The sequence below is a fragment of the Rhinolophus ferrumequinum genome, chromosome 4, assembly GCF_004115265.2.
Source record: "Rhinolophus ferrumequinum isolate MPI-CBG mRhiFer1 chromosome 4, mRhiFer1_v1.p, whole genome shotgun sequence".
In the NCBI taxonomy this organism is placed as follows: Eukaryota; Metazoa; Chordata; class Mammalia; order Chiroptera; family Rhinolophidae; genus Rhinolophus; species Rhinolophus ferrumequinum.
Window position 1 is genome coordinate 65,448,862 of NC_046287.1, and position 19,592 is coordinate 65,468,453.

Genomic DNA, 19,592 nt, shown 5'->3' on the forward strand with positions numbered 1-19,592 from the left:
CTTACATAATATAATACCGGATCTTATATTAATTTTTGCTCCAAAAGACACATTAGAGCTGATGGACCAGCTAGGTCTTATTTTCGGGAAAACAGGTTAACAGGAGAAGGAGAACAGAAGTCAGTGGGTAAAGACTAGGATGCCAAAGAGATTAGACAAAAACAAACTGAAAGGATTGGGCGTGGAAAGGAAAAACAAACCAACAGGACAGACAGACTGACAGAATGACGGAGAGAGGGAGGAAGTCATGTACGAGGGAAAACAAGGTTAAAAGTGAAGGAGCCATCTGAAGTCCCTGGCACAGCATGCCTGATACTAAGGGAGGAAAAAAGAAATAAATAAAAGAAACTCAGAGAGAGGAAATGCTTGGGTAGGAAGAAAAGGTGGATGCAAAGTTGGAAGGGTTACCCCATACAGCATAACTCCTAGCCTAGGCTGGCCGTCAAGTGGAAGCCGCAATTAGAAAGCAAAGCAGCTGGTGCACTGCAGTGAAACAATGAACTGGGAGACATAAGAGTGGTGTCACATATTTTCGTGTTGCAAAAGTCAAGTGAGGACGTGGAATGTGAATGCTTGTATGTTACTTTCTTATGTCTACTGCCGCACCTCCCCCATAGCCCCAGGACAGGGAATTACACTTTATAGGGTGTTAATCTGTGAGCTGGTGCTCAGAGCCTCCTCCTTAACCTGACAGTGCTGATCAGCTTTGAGCACTGATGTCTAAGAAGCAGAGGCACCCTCCTGTTCCTTCCCCATGGGACCCAGATACAGAGCAGGGCTCCTTCGGCCCTGGCAAGTTGGTTAAGAAATAGGAGTGTGAAAGTATTATTGCCAAGAAAATGAAGACCCTGCTCTACGTGTCCTCTATCTTTTACTCCATTTTTTCTTTTAAAACACTAAAGGTTTGGTCGCACTGACATTCTAGCTTTAGAAAAAACTGGGAAACTGCTTCTGCAAGCTACAAAAATGGGAACTATCCAAGACTAAAAGGAGGATAAAAGCATCATATGTATTCTCAGGGATTCTTTTGACAATTTTTTCGATTGTTAATTATAAACAAATAGATTGACCTGGGCTTATGAGCAAATGGTATATGACGACTTGCCCATTCTTTGTATCTTATGTAGCAAGACATTTCCCAATGAGGTCAGTCACAGAAATAAAAAGGCAGCCCAAGAAAGGCCAAAGGGTAAAGCAAAAGTGCTAAAACCAAGCAGTTAAAGCCAAGACCCTTAGAATACAGATGTGGGGTTAGGATTCTGTATTCACATCAGCATTTACTGAACGCATTAAACGTTTCTCATCAAAATTTCTATTTGATTTTCCAATGGTTTACTAGATCAGGTGACCCCCTTCTGCCCCCCACCCCCATGATATAAATATGTTAAAAGAAGAAAAATACTTGATGGAAAATAGTATAACCAATTTTCTCCCCTTTTCCCCCATATTTATTGTTTTTCCTGCTGTGACAGGGTCAATAAGGCAAGAGTAAATTAGAGGCAGTGCTAAAGGAAAAAAAAGCAGCCCTCAGTCCAGTTGGTGGATCTGCCTTAATGAGTAAAAATACTTCTGAGACTTTATGGCTTGGCTGGGCACCATGAAGAGAATCAGATCACGTTTTGTTTTGTTTTGTTTTGAGTGTGGTTTGGCCAGGCCAAGAGACAGAGACCTTGTATTTCTCAATTTTAATTGATTTGTATTGTCTGATTTTCCTGAAGGATGGAAGGTTCTAGTCCTGGGACTGTGGAGCCTCTGGAAGGATTGCCTCTAGGAGGCGTGCAGATACAAGCAGTGTGACTTTACTGACCCTTAAGATCTTACCGAGGGAGCAGTGGTATATATGAGCTATCCTTTCCCTACTTCATTGTTTGAGGATAGAAATAATAAATTCTAGAGTCAGACCCTAAAGTGATAAAGTGGGGGAAATGCTCGTAGGGCTCAACGGGAAGGTGATGGCGAAGTAATCACCCTCCTTGCAGTAAAGGCCAATAAGCCTTTTTAGAAGTGGGACAATTTTTATCCCGAGGGAAGTAACCTGAATAGATAACTCCGTTCACGTAGACAACCTGCCACCAGAGTGATGTTGGTGAGCCCTCTTGTGCTTCTCATTGTTGGGAGATGTTCACAGATGTACAAAGGCCCACATATAAATGAGGGGGTTTCCTATCAAATGAATAGTTTCCTCTTGGGAAGTTTTTTGGAGGAAGGGACAATCAATTGAGTTTCTATTGCTGTAAGTGCTAGTGCCTGAAACAGTCCCATTTTCCACCAATCGTGGAAAGAGCCTTAGGTGTAGACTTGTAGACTGTGATGTTATCAGCCAAAGGAAAACAGCAGCGGGAGGGCACGCTTGCTGCCTGATGTCACTGACATCAGCTGGATGGGGATCAGATATTCTGTTAAATAGGACACTGCTGCCCCATGCCCAGGTTCCAGGGCTGTGTGCAGTATGCAGGAGGCCTGGGCTATGGAGCCTCTGCGAAGATGGCATGGTTTCCCCTCATCCTGAGACTGGCCTTTTCTACCAACTATTCAGGATGAAGGCCTTCAAAAGGAGCATGCCCAAATTCATATACTCATAGGAGATATTATATGTTTACAGTGTGAAAAATTCTATTTGATTACTTGTCTGGGTAATCTTAGTGACTCAAGTTTAATTCCATTAGCACGAGAACTTCCACCTAAAATAGCATCAGGCTTATTTCTTTCTGCTTTCTATTTCCTTGCTCATAACGAGATTGTCCAGAGTCATGCTTGAATATCTCCAGAAAACAGAGCAATTCATGTCTGTTCATATAATGTTGTGATGCACTGTAAGGACTTCATATGTTACTATATCAAATACATGATTTTTACATTGAATGTCAAACTCCCATCAGCCTAACATGTGGTGTGCTTTTTAAGGGGATGCATTTAAAGCTTCTTTGGTTCTCAGGCCCCTGATTTGGTTGTTTTCCTCCTGTAGCCTTATGTACCACTCCAACTTACCCCAGTTCTGAAATAACAGCATGGCCAGATCCAATCAGTGAGTCAAGTAACGTGGGATATACACAAATTTGCAGCAGGTAAGGTGATTTTAAACTCTAAGTGAAGCTTGGGAATCTAAAAGCTGCTGCACTCAGTAACATGTCAGTAAACTAATCATAGGTTGAAGGCAGAGAAATCATTGTTATAGCTGTATGACCCCTTCTAAAGAAAAAGGAAATTAGTTAGGAACTGAAAGGTAAGAGAAGGAAGGGAAAACGATTTCAGCTCATAGGCTCTAAATTCTGCAGGCTAAAAGGAATGATGATTGGTCCATACCCATAAATTCAATCCCAAGATGCTCTGCCAATGCAGAAAGTTGATAAAAAAAAGAAAGAAAGGGAAAAAGTTTCAGAAAAGAGCAATACACTGCACTCCAAAACACATTACACATGACTCTTACGGCTCTGTGCGTGCACATTGAACAGGACAAGTGCTGGTGGTTAATTAAGCAGTGCTCAGGTACGCCTCCATGCATCCACATGGGGAACTTCTCTTTTAAGAGGTGTGCAAATACCAGCACAGTATGTCTTTATTAACCCTTAAAAGACTTGACTGAGGGAGCAAGTCAAGAGGATAGTTGAACTACCCTCTATGTACCATCATGGTTTGGGAGTAGAAATATCATATTTATAGTCAGAAAAGGCATTTAGTATTCTTTCATTCCTGTCTTTTTAAAAGGCAGAAGTTCCAGGAAAGTAAATTTGTGTTGTTGCTGTTGTTGTTTTACCCAAAGACACACAGTGGCAGAGCCAGGAATAAAACTCAAGAGGGTAGTAATTTGGTCTGAAAATTTTATCATGTTGGATTTACATTTTCCAATAGTTATGGTCGACTATTTCTTACTGCTTTGGTTATTTTTTTTAAAACTCTATTTCCTTTTCTCCTAAGCTTTCTCCAACACTTACAGGATATTTAACAAACACTTATGCCCCAAAAGCCAGAGAGAGCACTGGGGCATCAGAAGCTGTTTCCAGTTTCTTTTTTCATATAATTCCTTTGTGGTACAAGAAACTCAATTTTTTTTTTGTAAAAAAAAAAAATTGTAAAAACTTGTAAAAAAAAGGGGGGGAGGATACAATTCCTGAAGTCTTTCGTTCATTTTAATTTTAATTTATTACTCCCTCAAATAACAGAGGCCAATTTCATAATCACTCCACAGTGCTGAGCTCCGACAGGCCCAGGTGTTTAGAAGACCTGAGGGTGGCTAGGGGAAAGGAAGGCAAAGGTGTGAGCCCCCAGCCCCTCTCCTGGGCCTGGCATATCTGACTGCAGAGCCACCAAGATTCCAGGACTAGCAGAACCTGCATAGGCTCAAATGAAGAAATGGGAAAACGGGGCAAATGAGAACAAAACCTCTGGAAATCACACTCCATTCTTGAAACAAAAATTGTTAATCAAGTTTCACCAGATTGAAATCTTTCAGAGTTCCTAATTTGTGGTGGAGAGGCAAATGTGGTGGAGAGGCAGGGGCAGAATAAAAAACATAGATTCGGAGGTCTACATTTTATCCCTTCATCACTGATTAGAGAGAAACCAGGATAGTCCAAAAATATGACAGGACATCTCTTAAATTTGAAAACTTGTGGAGGAGGGGTATTTCTCTTACAAAACCATGAGTTTGGGCTTGAACAAAGCACCTTATAGAGAGGGGGAGGTGTGCGGGACTCATCCTGGTTTCAGGTCCTGTCTCTGCCATTTAGTGGTTCAGTGACTTGGACAAGATAATGTATCACTGACAAAATGCTTATGATATAAACACATGCCTCACAGGGCTACCTTGGGGACTAAAGGAGCCACAAAATACGTCTGCCAACAGCAGACAAGTTTAACAGCTTAGACCAATTACAGCTTGTAGGTTTACTTTTGACTAATTTCATGGCTAGGAAAACTGAATGCTCCTGATACATGTCAAGAATTTTGACTTTAAAAACTTTCCAGGAAATGAAGTTTCCCAGATTAAAACATATATATATATATATATATATATATATATATATATATATATATATATTCAAATAGTAAATCGAGTAATGAGAGGCACTGCATATAATAGAGTCCCCTCTGCCTTGGGTCCAGGGTACTCAGGCAAATGACCAAAATTTTCATAAATTAAGAGCCAGAGGATGTAGGGTTAATTTGGTTGCACAACGTCCACAGTAAAATAACAATTTATTCAAATCCAAACAAATTTCTCTTGCCTGTTTGCAACATGCAATTTGACAAATGGATTTTTTTTCTCTCTGTTTCCTTCATATAAACTTTGGAACATCAAGGTATAAAAAAAATTCATTTTCTGAGGAAATTATACATTTCCTGACACATTTCCATGAGGATGTGATTCTGTTTTTCTCCCTAGAAACCACTCCATCTCTCGCCTTTCCCTCCTACCAGTCAGTAATAATTTAAGGGTTAAAATAAAGAGATATCTGCAGAAACTCTTTCCAGAGAATAATTATTCCATGCCTACATGAACACTGCTAATGATATATATTAGTTGCATAGAAAGCTTGGTTAAGTCTTCAATAAAATTAGTAGCATGCCCATGCATACATATTACTGCATTTACAGTTTTATAGGTAAGTCTGTGAGCCTAACTATAATTTCATTTCATGGGAAGTCATTCATATCAGGCAGCTCCAATTTCAAATTATTCAAAAGGAAATTGGTACTTAAAATTGGAATCTCTTCTGTCCATAAGCTCTAACAAGGAAACAAGCAGAGGAAACATGCATCATTCTAGACCTGGAGCAAATAATGCTCCAATTTATTTTTCCTATTGGTGGCTACAGTTCTTTCCTTGTGAGTCAAGAAAAGCAGACTACACAGACACTTTTCATTCTATGAAGAGGTTATTACTTTCTATCTGTTCTATTTAATCGAATGTTGGCTTAGGCTCATTATGTAGCCTACACTTCCTATTGCACTTCTGCCTAGCCACTACATTTCTCAAATTAAATTAATAATTCAAAAACACAAAGGTTACTGTAAACAATTTAGTTTCTTTTTCTACATGTGATTTCCTGCTGTACAGTAAGCAATATAAAAAATTAATCTAAATATGAGAGTCTTCAGGAAATATTAAATATTGACTCACTAATCCTTTGTTTAGGATTTTACAATTGTTTGAAGAAAACTGATTAACCCATAGGTTAATTTAAATTTTCAATTTCATTAGAGAAAAGAACAATGAAACAACTTTCTTTTACCAAAATTATATGTACATGCAACTATGGTTTCTGTTAAAATTTGAAGACATTCAGGATTTTACTCTTTAACATCCTGGGCTTCCTCATGGAAATAATCTCAGAGATTTATGTGTAGTCTTTACTTTCTGCACCTCTGAGATTTCTAAAGTTGTTCTGGCAATGCCAGTTCTAAACAGGACCAAATTAGTGTCTGACTTTTAATTTCAACTTACCTTTACAACTGTAGATACTTTTTTTTTTTCACATATACCAATCCATATTGCCATTGAGCCCTTCAAAATGTAACAGGAGACTTTCTCCTTACTTCCAAGTTACCATGTACACAAGAGTACACTCACAAACATACACAGTAAAATCTCACTAGTACTCAGCTGGAATTTATAATTTTGTCATAGATTGAGTGTGCCTTTATTATAGTGTCAGCAGGATACACATGTTTGATAAATTAATAACTTTAACAGGTTTTTAAAGCATTTAGAAATCAACACAAATAATTTATGCACTAGTAACCTATGATTCAAAACTACTTTTAAGGATATCTGCTAAGGTTACCTATTCTGAGAATATGCCTAAAACTTCTAAAATAATACTCGTTTAAATATTTCATAATTTGGTCTATTCTATAATTGAGTCCTATTATATGTTAGTTTATATATAACATACTTGCCACATACTTTTTGTAACTACTGAAGCTGTGAGTGCTTTTTCTTTCTCTCTTCATAAAGTCTATAAATTGATTATGGATTTCCTGTGTACACACACACACACACACACACACACACACACACACACACAAATGAACACAATCCTTTCAAATAGGATTTCTGTGTCAATTGGTCAAATTTGAAGCTGACTAGCCTTGACTTTATTGTCCTAGAAAGTACTATAAATATGTTTTATTTCAAGGCACATGGCTGCCTTCAAGAAAGCCATATAAAATACACATTTGTTTCTTTCTTTCATATTTTAAATCAGTTTTTATAAATCAATACATGTCCAAAAGGACACTCTGATCGGGAAAGTTGCATCAAATCCTAATAATGCAATTTATGTGCTAATAAGCATTGTAAAATTCTACATTCTTTTAGAATGTTATTTTTCCACTGAAAATGTGGTTTGGTAAGTTGAAAATGTTTCTCTTTAAAGCTGGGGAATATCTTTACTTTTAAAATTTATGTTATGTGTTTCAAACTTTATGAACACACAGACAATTCAATTTTAAACAGTACCACTGTGGCAACAGTTTTTATTCTTTTGCAGCCCTCACTGCTACTTGAACATAAAGTTCTTAGAGCAGTAAAAATTTATTTTCCTGCCTTCTAGTGGGGAGTGTGCAGAAATGAAAATTGACAGTTGAAAACATAGAGGTTAGAAAATTAACTCTGGGCAAGACAACTTTGGAAAGCAGTTTCTGATTGGCAGTCATTGTTTTTCCAGGCATGAAGCAGCCCAGATGCGGTCATTACAGATTTTTGTTCATAAATGTGCTTCCTAGCAATCTGTGTTAAATCAGGTTAAATATGAACGCTGCTTTCCTGATGCCTTCCAAAAGTGCCACTGAAACCTTAGTAAAGAATTTATTTGAGGAATCACATTGTGATTAAATACTAAGTTGCTCTTTTAAATAATATCTTATGAAAGAAAATATTCTAAAAGAGAAGTTGAGAACATTTTCTCTCTTTACAACCGCATTATTATTTTGAGAAATAGTTTCCTTTGTAATGCTTTTGTCTATCTAGTGCTCCAACATTGCCTTCAGTGTACAATGTAACACCTAAAATTTAAGTATAATGCAAATATCCAGAATTTTCATTAAATTATACAACATAATTTCATTATATTTATACAGGTACATGAATTTGATAACTCTATTAATATTTGAATACAAACACACATTTCTAAAAGCAATGGTTTTAATATGTTAAGTAAAATTATATTATTTCCCTTCTATTTTTACTTTCCATTTATCTATATTTAAAAGAAAAGAAAAACCTTAATCTATAGCTATGAAGAGAGAAATTCTGTTCACTAAATGTGTATTATTTAAAGATTTGTGAATAAAGTGAAGGCTGTGTTTGAAAATTTAGTAATGTCAATTCACCAATTTCCACAACAGAAAATGGCCAATAACATAATCTTTGATTTGTAGTCTATATAAATATATAATAAATATCATTTCACCAAATAAATGATTGAATATTATGGGTCTAATCTCCCCATAATGCATATTGAATTTATTTTTCCATGGGATTTACTCTTCTATGACTATTAACACGAGGAACAGAATCTTATTGTTTGCATGCATATGAATAAAGATAAATATCTGATTCTCTTAGGGCCCCCAAATGACTAGCTCGTGTCACTGTTTCTTGTGTTGCATAAATTTGCACTGCAATAAGCTATGTGAAATATTTTTCAGGATGAGCAATTGACAATTTAAATCAGAGGTTGACAAATCCAGTCCACTGCCTGCTTTTGTAAATAAAGTTTTAATAGCACACAGCCATGCTCATTTGCTTATGTATTATCTTCTGCCGGTTTTGTGCTATAATGGCAGAGTTGAGTAGTTGTGACAGCAAAGATATCACCTACAAGCTCTTAAATATTTACCAATCCTTTACAGAAAGAAAAAAAATATATATATACACATATATATACACATATGTATATATATGTGTGTGTGTGTGTGTCTGTATATATATATATATATAAATATATATATATATATATATATATATATATATATATATATATAGTTATCTAAATGGCTAGCAATGTGGAATTCATTTTAAATACAATGCTTTGAAAGCTCGAGAATTAAAAGCTATAGTCCCAATTCACAATCGTAGGACAAATTCATAGTTTAGTTATCTATGCACTTATATGCAGTGTGAACTGGAATTTTAGGAATGATGTTCATAACCTCATGAAGCCATAGAAATCCATCAGAATTTCCCAATTCGGCATTTAAAAATATTTATCTAGAGGTGAAATGTTATATTTCAAAGTAAATAATAAATATTTTATAACAACTATTTTCTGCTAAAATTATCATTGAAACTAGCATAAATAAATGCTAATATAAATAAGTGATTGTTTAAATTAGCTCCAAGTTACTTGTTTCCTAAGCAATATAAATAGAAGCCAGTCTACCTTATTTGCTGTGAAATGTTTGTTTTTAATTTTTCCTACTCAGTGCTTTTTTTATACCTACATGCAAACTGCTGGTTGATGAAGAAAAACATCTGAACTCTTTTTCTTATGTTTATTTGTTATAAATACATTCTGAACCAAAATTAACTTACCATCATTTCAAGACCATATTGGTTACAGCTTAGCCACATCTTTTTCAGGATGTTGTCATTTTATAAAGAAGATGGACTGGTCAGTGGAATGATTTTTATTTTATCAATAAAAGTGAGACTTTTAAATGCCTTTATTATAATTGCACTGCTTGATATTGACTATCATTTTGTATCACATTATTCAGTATCAATTTCAGAAACATCGGGAGCCTCACACTCCTATGAGATTCTGAGAGCCAACTAGTGACGAACAGAGGAAGTAATACAATCGCTTTTGTTAATGTTCTCATGCGACAGGCAGAGGCAGTCAGTGTTAGACCTGGTAAAACACATCTAGCTCTAGGTGAAATCTGAGGGGAGATGCAGCAACAAGAAAGCAGCACCGACTGAGCATGCTCCTATTCAGGCAGAGACAGAAAGGGAGTGGACGTACTGTAGAAGCTGGCCATTACGTAGTTTTGGCAGCGATCACCAGTAAACTCATTTGGGCACCTGAGAGAAGAAACAAAAAACAATGGTAGAAAAAACAGAGAAAAAGAGAAGAGGTGAACATATGCTAGAAAGAAGCTCCTTCAGTGTCATTTGACTGAACTTGGTGAGTTCAACCTCAGGAACTGAGTCTTTGTCCTAATCATGGCTGTCAGACTCTGGCATGTCCCCCAAAGGGTTAAAATTTTGGACAAATGTAGTCCTTGGGTTTATAGGACAGAAAGACCCCAGCAGTTCAAATAACTGCTTTCTTTCAAAGGGAGCTACTTAAAATTAAATTTGATGTTTCCTTCATCTCAGTTTTCCATTTGATAGCTTTGGTCAAAACATTGGAAGGAAATGTTCTTTTTGGTTAGCTTGCCTGCCTTGGTTGCAAGCATCACTGGCCATCCTGATGGGTCATTCTTTTAAATTTGTGACCTTTGGGGCCCATGTTGAGAGATACTTAAACAAGGTCAGATTGAATAGTTTATGCCCCGAGTGGTTAAACCATAATTAGAACAAAAGGAATCAGTTACAACTGAACTGTAAAAACACCAAGTGGTAGTGACTCTTGCTGTAATTTGTGGGAGAAAGCAAATTGCAGATTATTTTAACATACTTTCTTGGTTTTGGACTTTCATGGGCACATTCTCAGTACATCTCGCTCCAGTGAATCCAGGTTGGCACCTAGAGGGCAAAAATGTGATAAGCAATAGAATGGCTAAAGACACGGAACTTTCACACTGGCAATTTTCCTCCTATGGAATATGGAGAGTCCTACAAATGACCTGGTGACCAAACAACATAAAGGAAAGGAAAAGACAAAACATTTAGAAAACCATGTCCCATGAAAACTGTGGAGTATATATTTTTGTTGTTACTTGGCTTTCGTCCTCATAAGATCAGTTAACTGAAATTTAACTAGAGTGAGGTTGCAAAGTTGAATATGGGCTGCAAGGCCTGAGCAGCTAAGCCATTTTCTTTCCCTTTAGCATTTGCTTCTCTGCCACTGATCATTGCCTCTTCCTATGTTAATCATGGTGATCACTTCATAAGGTATACAAATGTCTAATCACTACGTTGACACCTGAAACTAATATAATTTTATATGCCAACTGTAACTGAAAAATACATTTACAAAATAAACATTGGTTTTGGTGAGAGCTTACATGGATCGATCCATAATCTTCAATTATTTAAATGATTCTGAGTTTTTTCTTTTATAGACACTCAATTTTGTACTTATTTCACAGGTATTTTTATAAGTTAAATCATCAACCTATAATATAAGTTAAGCACTTTCACACTCCAGTGATTACTAACAAGAAAAACTACATTCTCTGTTTTTTTAAAGATATTACAAATTAGGTCTCATTTTTAATGTTGAAAGACGGAAAAAGGCAGAGTTTTTTTTTTTTTATTAGAACATATTTCACTTCATCCAAGTACCCCTAAATGAAAGACAAATACATTTTTAAAAATTTAAGCACTTATTCTTCTAAGTAGTACTTGACATATATCAATTTACTTTTAAGGTAAAACTATTGTGAAATTGTATAAAATTTACATTTTACTCACACACATACATTTACCTATCCAAATTCTAGAATCCTGATACTACATTGCTGTTGAGGTCATGCAGTGGTGCTACTGTGCTTAAATACGGAAATCCTTTACAACTGCTCTTTTTGTGTTGTTACTCCTGTAACTAAAGCATTTCAGATTGGATTCATTCTACTCAATACTCTAATAATTTGGGCCATCAAAGGTACTAGGAAGCAAATATATTTACAGATGCTCAATACCCATAGCCATGATCATAGTTCATCTATACCATAACTACCATGCAAATCACTTACCTAATATAATTTAGCTCTGAGAGCACATACCTCGTAATTTACATATTACCCTTTCTTCTCCAGAGTAAATAAGAATAAACACTATCTTTTGGCATCAAAGAGATGTGAATAAAAGTATTCATTTTTACTAATGTAAGGGTGATTTTAAAAAATTTCCCTTATAGTCAGCTTCAATGTCAAAAAATATTATCATTTGATTTGGTATATCTTATTCTCCTATTTCATGAAGAATGGCCTGCAAGATAAGATACTGGCAGTTCCAAATTTTTAGTCCCATGCGTACTTGTGTAAACTTAAAGTATAAATGATCATTAACAATATATCAATAAGCTTAACAACAAATATTTTGTATTAATTTATATAGTCCTTTTGAATGCTTCAAAATACTTTTATATAAACAAACTGGCTATTTTTAGTTAGAATATTTTTGCTGCAATAAATAGAAGATTTACCTAGAAAAAATACATATATAAAAACTATACCCCGTGAAGTTGGGTCATTTATCATAAAGATGTCATTCTACATGCTTCAATAAGAATGTCTTCACAGATATACAGAGGATGCCAAAAAAATGTATACACATTTTAAGAAAGGAAAAAACTGTTATTAATTGTAATACTCAATATATACCGATAACAAAACATGAAAATAAGTCACGTTTGACTTCTGCAATTACAAGAGGTGCTCAAAGTGGTTACCATCAGTGTCCAGACACTTCTGATTATGGCGAACTACTGCATGAGCAAAGCTGATCGAAGTGTCCACTTGTACACATTTTTTTTTGGCACCCCTCATATAAGAAAAATACATGGGAAGTTATTTTCCATATAAATTATTTAACATAATAATTTCTGAAGTATTTGGGATTTTTATTTGTGTATTTGTTTCTGAACGGGACTAAAAATCCATATAGACATATCCTGCAATTAAGCAGGCAATTCCACAAATAAAGGTATATTTTATAATGACCATTTCATCTTACCTGTTGACCTTCTTGGAAAAAAATTGAAATTCTCATATTGATCACAGAATAATCCACTTGTTTCATACAAAGAACATGGTATAAGATACGTGACTACTACGTGTTTGTGTGTGCACGTATGTCTGCTCAATACGCATAGCCATGATTCTTACTAACGGTCCATCTGTACCATAACTATCAGGCAAAGCACTTACCTAATGTGTGTGTGGGAGGGAGGGGAGAGGGAGGGAAAGATGGAGAGAGAGAGAGAAACAGAGAGAGAGGTAGAGAGAGAGAGGCTACTTAAGGATCATGAAATTAACAAATAGCTGAGGAATTATGCTAAGGGAAAGAATATTCATTTTATTAGAAAATCATCATTTATGCATCTTAGATGACAGTTTTGCGATCAGAGGGCAAAGAACAACTAGGTGAAGGGGATCAAAAATCTTACCCCATCAATTTTCTATTTAGTATGAACTTCTAAAACAATGGTTCCCAGGAAACTAGCATTATGGGATGGTGGTTTATCTCTATCATAAGATAATACAGAATATTTGGTGCAGTAACACTAGGTCTTAAGATATGATTTTTCAAAATTTTTTTGGAATTATCAGCTATATCTGACCCAGAAGTATGATTTCGCTAATTTTGACCTTCACTCAGATAAATTGTCTTAGTGTAAAGCCTTATTCTTCTTCAGTGTGGTCCATGGACCAACAGCATCAGCATCTCCTGGGGTTTTGTTAGTAGAAATGCAGAATCTTAGGCCCTGGTCTAGAACTATTAAATAAGACTCTGCATTTTAACAAGAGCCCCAAGAGATTTGTATGTACATTAAAGTGTAAGGTGTCAGGGACCCTGACCTTGGAAGATGGAGACTAAGACCCTCTATCCTGGCACCTGAGTATCTTCCGGCTTAGATGAGCTGCCCACTGGGTGTCATTGGGCCTCAGTTTTCCCCAGGGAAAAGATGAAGGGATTTAAGTAAGTGATTATCAAAGGTTTCTTTACCACAAATGTTCTGGGAATCAAAACTCATCCTACAACATGGAATCATTGTGAGAAAACCCTGACATCGTTTCTTCTGAATTCATTACCAGTCAGGAAGGGCTCAAGGACTTTTTAAAAACATTTTTAATAGAATGGCTTTTTAAGACAATCATGGAGGTAAAACAAATTGCAAATACCTATTCCTAAGCAATTCAAATGTTCAGCAACAATAGCCATTGTGTAATTTTTGTGGACATCTAGAATTGTTGCGAAGTCAAAATGAAGGAAATGGAAACTGATATACTTTTTGCATAAGCAAACTGCAGACTTCATTGATTGCATAGAGAAAGCATATGCAAATGAAAACTCTCTGATCCATAAACTCTGAATAAAATTCTATGGAATTACAACTAAAAGAATAGGGAGACTATCTGGCTTCTGACATATTTCTATATTAGCATTATATGCTAAGCATCCAATCTATCACTTTCCTTGAATTTAAGAATATGGTAAATTTAATCTGATTTTGAACAACATGCTTTGGCATGAGTTTGAGCAAATTCAAAGAATTTTTTTTCCTAAAAGAACCTGTTTGAATAACAATCAAGCCCCTATTGTATTAGCTTCAAAAATACATGTACCATTTGTTTCACCAATTAGATGAGAAAATGGAAATCATTTTTATAATTTTAGTATTTGCTCATAATGTGATAAACAATCTTTGTTCTATATTTGCTTTTAATGAGATGAAAATTGACAGTTTTGTCTGAACTAAAGCATCACTTATTTCAACTAACCGTGACCCTCACCTTCTCCATCTCCCCACTAACACACCCTGGGTGGGGATCCCCTCTCGGCTCTCGAGATCAGGATCTCGGCACCCTGTCCTGATCTCTTTCACTGCCCTTATGTACCTGTATTGTGATTATCTTTTTGTGAGGACAGTGACCATATTTTGATCATTTTGTACTCTGATGTTTAGCACAGTGCCCGGCTCATAAAGGGCTCTTATGTCTGTTAAACTGAGCCTAAGATAGGATCAGACTGCAATGTCCAATAAAGAACTGTAACAAAGAGACTTTCATACAGTCAATCGATTTGCCAAGTACAGGTGAATATCGAACTTCTGGCGTTTATTTTTATGGTTCATGACAGAATCCTCTGTAGACTCCTAAATTATTTTGTAAGAACTCCTAGTGTCCTCCTCACTAAATAGAAACCTTCAATATTGTGTTTGGAATTTCAAAACACTATAACTCTTTAACGATAAGTCTATTATTTCATATTTAAATACTATTACTGAAATACCAGTTTATGTACAATTCAATAAAGCAGTACAATCTAGTAACCAAGACTTCCATACAGCATCAGTAAAATAAAAACTGTCCTTAATAATAACCTAACACACTGAATATCCTGATATGCTTACTATGTAATGGACCATAGTCGTGTATTTTTTTTTATTTTATACTTTACTTTATTTATTTATTTAAAATTAAGTTTATTGGGATGACAATGGTTAGCAAAATTACAGTCATGTATTTTGAGAATCAATTTAGTGCTCTGTGCATTTTTGTATATGCTAATTGAATAAATTATTTCCCATTTTTTGAGGTGGATGCTAGATATATTCAAATATAATTACAGACCCCCAAGAAACTTCTAGTTATTTAGGGTTTGCTAATGTTATAAACCATTATAAATGGTTTTATGATTTTATAAATATATAGTCAATTTATAAACCACCCTTAGACATCTTCTTCCTTCCTCCCTCCCTCCCTCCCTCCCTCCCTCCCTCCCTCCCTCCCTCCCTCCCTCCCTCCCTCCCTCCCTCCCTCCCTCCCTCCCTCCCTCCCTCCCTCCCTCCTTTCTTTCTTTCTTTCTTTCTTTCTTTCTTTCTTTCTTTCTTTCTTTCTTCATTAATTTTCATTAGGCCCTCCCTTGATCAAGCAGGAGAAAGGAAACAAAGTCCATATCTGACATTTCCTCTTTCTTTAATCATCACTCTACAATGAAATATGTGGACAATTTTAAAATGCCTTGTCTAAACCAGAAAAGTCCCTATTGTCTTTTCACTCTACCTCAATAGGTATTACTTTCAGATTGTACAACATCTGAAATAATTTCTTTGGTGTCTATGTTTATAAATATCAAATAATGGAAACGCCAACAAATATATATTGAGGAACATCAGTGGGTTTAAGTGTTAGATGTTCCGGCTTTTGCTCTCTGTACAAATTAGAGCTCACAGTGTGTCTACTAGCTCAAAGACTGCTGCTCTGTTTTCCTACAGTATTATGTTGCAAATGCTGACTTTTTTCACCCCTTTGCCTGCTCAGCATTCTAGCTGGACCTCACTCACTCACTGATTGAGTATCTGTGTTGTAGATTATTCTTTCCCAAATATACTGTTACTATTAGTCTGCATTTTTCCAAGATGACCCTCATTCTGTTATCTACCTTTAATTGAAATTTCTACAGGTTTTTAATTTGTGTTTTAGTGGTTTTCTTTTTTCTGGCATCATCTGCAAAAGATGTTTATTTCCTCAAGGGAATGCCTTCTTCAACATCATTAAAGAAAACATTAAATATAAAATGCTTCAATAACATTTCCTTCAGATCCAACCCTGCACCTCCCCATCACAGTTCAGCTAGGATGCTATCATCCCTTTTCTTTTTAATTATGATCTGGAGACTAGTTCTCAATCCATGAAATAACAGTATATATATCCTGATATATATATATATATATATATATATATATATATATATATATATATCAGTCCAATAAAGAACTGTAACAGTATATATATATATATGGGGTGCCATTTTGGGGGTGCTAAAATAAATGTATACAAATGGACACTTTGGTGACCGTTGCTCAAGCAGTAGTTCACCGTGATCAGAAGTGTCTGGACGTTGATGGTAACCACTTTGAGCTCCTCTTGTAATTGCAGAAGTCAAATGTGACTTGTATTCATCTTTTGTTATCGGTATATATCGAATATTACAATTTTAATAGTTTTTTACTTTCTTAAAATGTGTATACATTATTTTGGCATCCTTTGTATATAGTGGCCACACTGGACTCTTGGGTAAATACTGAGGGGAAAAAGTCCAACTTGTCCTTGTTCTCCAATGTTGTTTTTTAGTGTCTAAGACATAGCATCCCAATAATGAGAATGGCTGTGTTTATGAATTAGCCCGTCCTGTTTGAACCTTGGTGCCCTTCCCAAACCTCTGTTTGCACAGCTTGTTCTGAAATGCTCATCTGTGGACTAAAACCCTTGCCATTGTTTACTCTACATGATGTATCCGTAAGTTTGGAGTCAAACAATTCAATTGGATATGGAATCAATCTACATCCCATACATCTCCACATCATTTGTGACACAATGACATATTGAGTGTTAATTTGTGGTTGTTTCTTCCTCTCTGGAGAATGTCCTTTCCTGTCTCATCAAACAAAATTCTGTAAATTCAGAACTTTACAGTTTTGTATACTCCACCAGCCACATTTTAATGAAACACCTAACTATTTACTTATTACTTAAATCATTCAATGTGAATATTTCAAAACTTTACATTTTATTGTAAATAGACTATATGCCTCTCAAGGTGAGGGTTGAAGACATGTTTTTTTCATAGTCTCTGAGTAATTGAGATCCCTGTTATACATTCCCTTAGCTCCCTAAATATCCTTCACAGCACTTGGCACACCAACAATTTATAATTAAATTAATGACTTGCAATACATTAGTTACTCGCAATAGCCTCCAGACTCTATGAGGGCAAAGACAGCATGGTTTTGTTCACCACTACAGCCTGAGCACCAGCACAGAGCCTGCCTCATAGAAGGAGCTCAGTAAGTGTATGTGGCTCCCTTGCTGATTTTAGAACAAAGGAAGCAAAGCTATTAAGAATACATAGGTAGTCAGTGCACCTGATTTTAGGTAAAACTGCCCCTAAATTGGTTCCTATAAAGAAAAAAAAAGAATTTTGTCAATGAATCTTAGTGAGTGATAGTCAAAATGAATTAATAAATACCTAGTAGCATATAACAGGATCCTAGATATATGAGGCACACAGAAGAAATAGGAGACATGGTCCTCGAGGAGCTAATGACCTAGATCTAAGCCACAAGAGTCCCACTCACTCTCTTTCACAAATGCTTCTGTATCTGTTAAAGATTACAGCATTTAGAAACAGAGAAGGGCTATAGGCAAGTGTCACACCCATTCTGAAGAACGAAATCTTCTAGGGCTGGAGTTGGAATACAATTAGCCGTCTGTTCTTATGGATCAAAAGTTCTAGCCCAATATCCTTTTTATCTGTTCCAAAATTTCTCTTTCTATAGCCAAGAGGGTGAGACTGCAGGACACAACCATAAATTTAATCATCATGCCTCTTTTAATTATGTTAATCCAGCTGCTAATAAGTATTACAAATATTATTTTTGCCATCATTAATATTATGCCAGGATTTTATAAAACTTTAACCTTAGCTAGTGTCTTTGATTTTCCCTTCCCATCTTACCTAGTCCCCAAATTTCTCTAGCCTGTACAGATTTCTCTTCCCTAAATTTCTCTTCCCTAAACATCTGCTCTGTTTATGATGTCACTCTCCTCCTCTAGAAGTTACTCTGACTCCCTCTTAGCTACCACAAGGTCCAAAGTCCTCTGCCTGGCCTTCAGAGCTCATACACCGGCTCTAATGTCTAGCTTAGTTTTTTGTTTGTTTGACTTCTCAGCATGGAACTGCTGGTCTAGATATGCATGTCACTGTGCTTCACAGAAACCATTACTGCAACTTCAGCGCCTGCCTGCTACGTATATATAAATGCTTCATAAATGATGGCTGTTGTTTATAAAGTCTTCTCCAACTTATTCCAATCTTTTCGTTTCGTTCTTTGAAATCTCATTACCACAATAGTCAGCATTGTATCAATCAGCATATTTACTCTAATTGATTCACTATTTTAGCTACTTCATCTTTCTAAACAGACTAAGTTCCCAGGGACCAGAGCCCATGCCTTATATTTTCTCTGTGTTTTCAAAAATTCTGGCATAGATGTAGCTGTTCTATAAAAAAAAGTTAATTAATTTTTCATTTATTGAGTTTAATTTATTATAACATATTTGTTGTGACCTAATCTCCTACAGGTATGTATTTTTCATAACTGTCTTTTATAATAATATAATATAGGCCCTATGTATACTACATAGTTTCATAAAAATTAATTATAAAAATCATAAGTTCATATTTGCAAGTACCTCCCATCTTCCCACAATTTGTTTCTCTTTTGTTTTTGCACATAAGGAATACAATGATCAGTGATATTAAATGATCTGGCAAATGCAAAGTCATAAAGCTAGCTGGTGGCCTTACTAAACCAAATGAAAACTGCTAGTGTTAAATAAGATGAAGAACTGGGGATTAAACATGATAACACAGTGTATTAAAACAGGTGTATACATTTTTCCAATGTCTACAGAGAGAATGTAATGCTACCATTTACTTTTTATTATAAGGAAAAAAAAGTCTTGCTTTGCCAGAGTTAGAAGTACTTTAGCAGAAACGAATTCATTTAATTTCACTGACTTCCTGGGAAGAAATTTGGAGAACATATTAATTCTATGTTATAAATAAAGATATTGTCCAGAGAGTGAAGTAAAAGGGCTCACAACCGTTCACCAAAATTGGTGGTAAAAGCTCTCTTCCCCTCATGGGGAAGCCACATCTGTCCATGGGACAACATAATTGGTTTATA

General features: G+C 35.6%; 1 protein-coding gene across 24 annotated transcripts in view; it reads right to left on the bottom strand.

The window, feature by feature from the left end:
• Positions 1-19,592, bottom strand: part of NRG1 (neuregulin 1) — a 973,831-nt gene that overhangs the window by 12,930 nt on the left and 941,309 nt on the right. For 11 of the 24 annotated variants that reach the window (XM_033104325.1, XM_033104324.1, XM_033104321.1 and 8 more), the window contains 2 exons: positions 9,972-10,030; positions 3,304-3,327 (listed from right to left, as the gene is read on the bottom strand). The exons of 1 other annotated variant lie outside the window; for it this stretch is intronic. In XM_033104325.1, the coding sequence (XP_032960216.1) occupies positions 3,304-3,327; positions 9,972-10,030 (83 nt within the window). Of the gene's footprint in view, positions 1-3,303; positions 3,328-9,971; positions 10,031-10,628; positions 10,697-19,592 lie in introns of all 24 variants that reach the window. 12 more of the 24 variants (XM_033104326.1, XM_033104323.1, XM_033104334.1 and 9 more) reach the window with 2 other exon arrangements.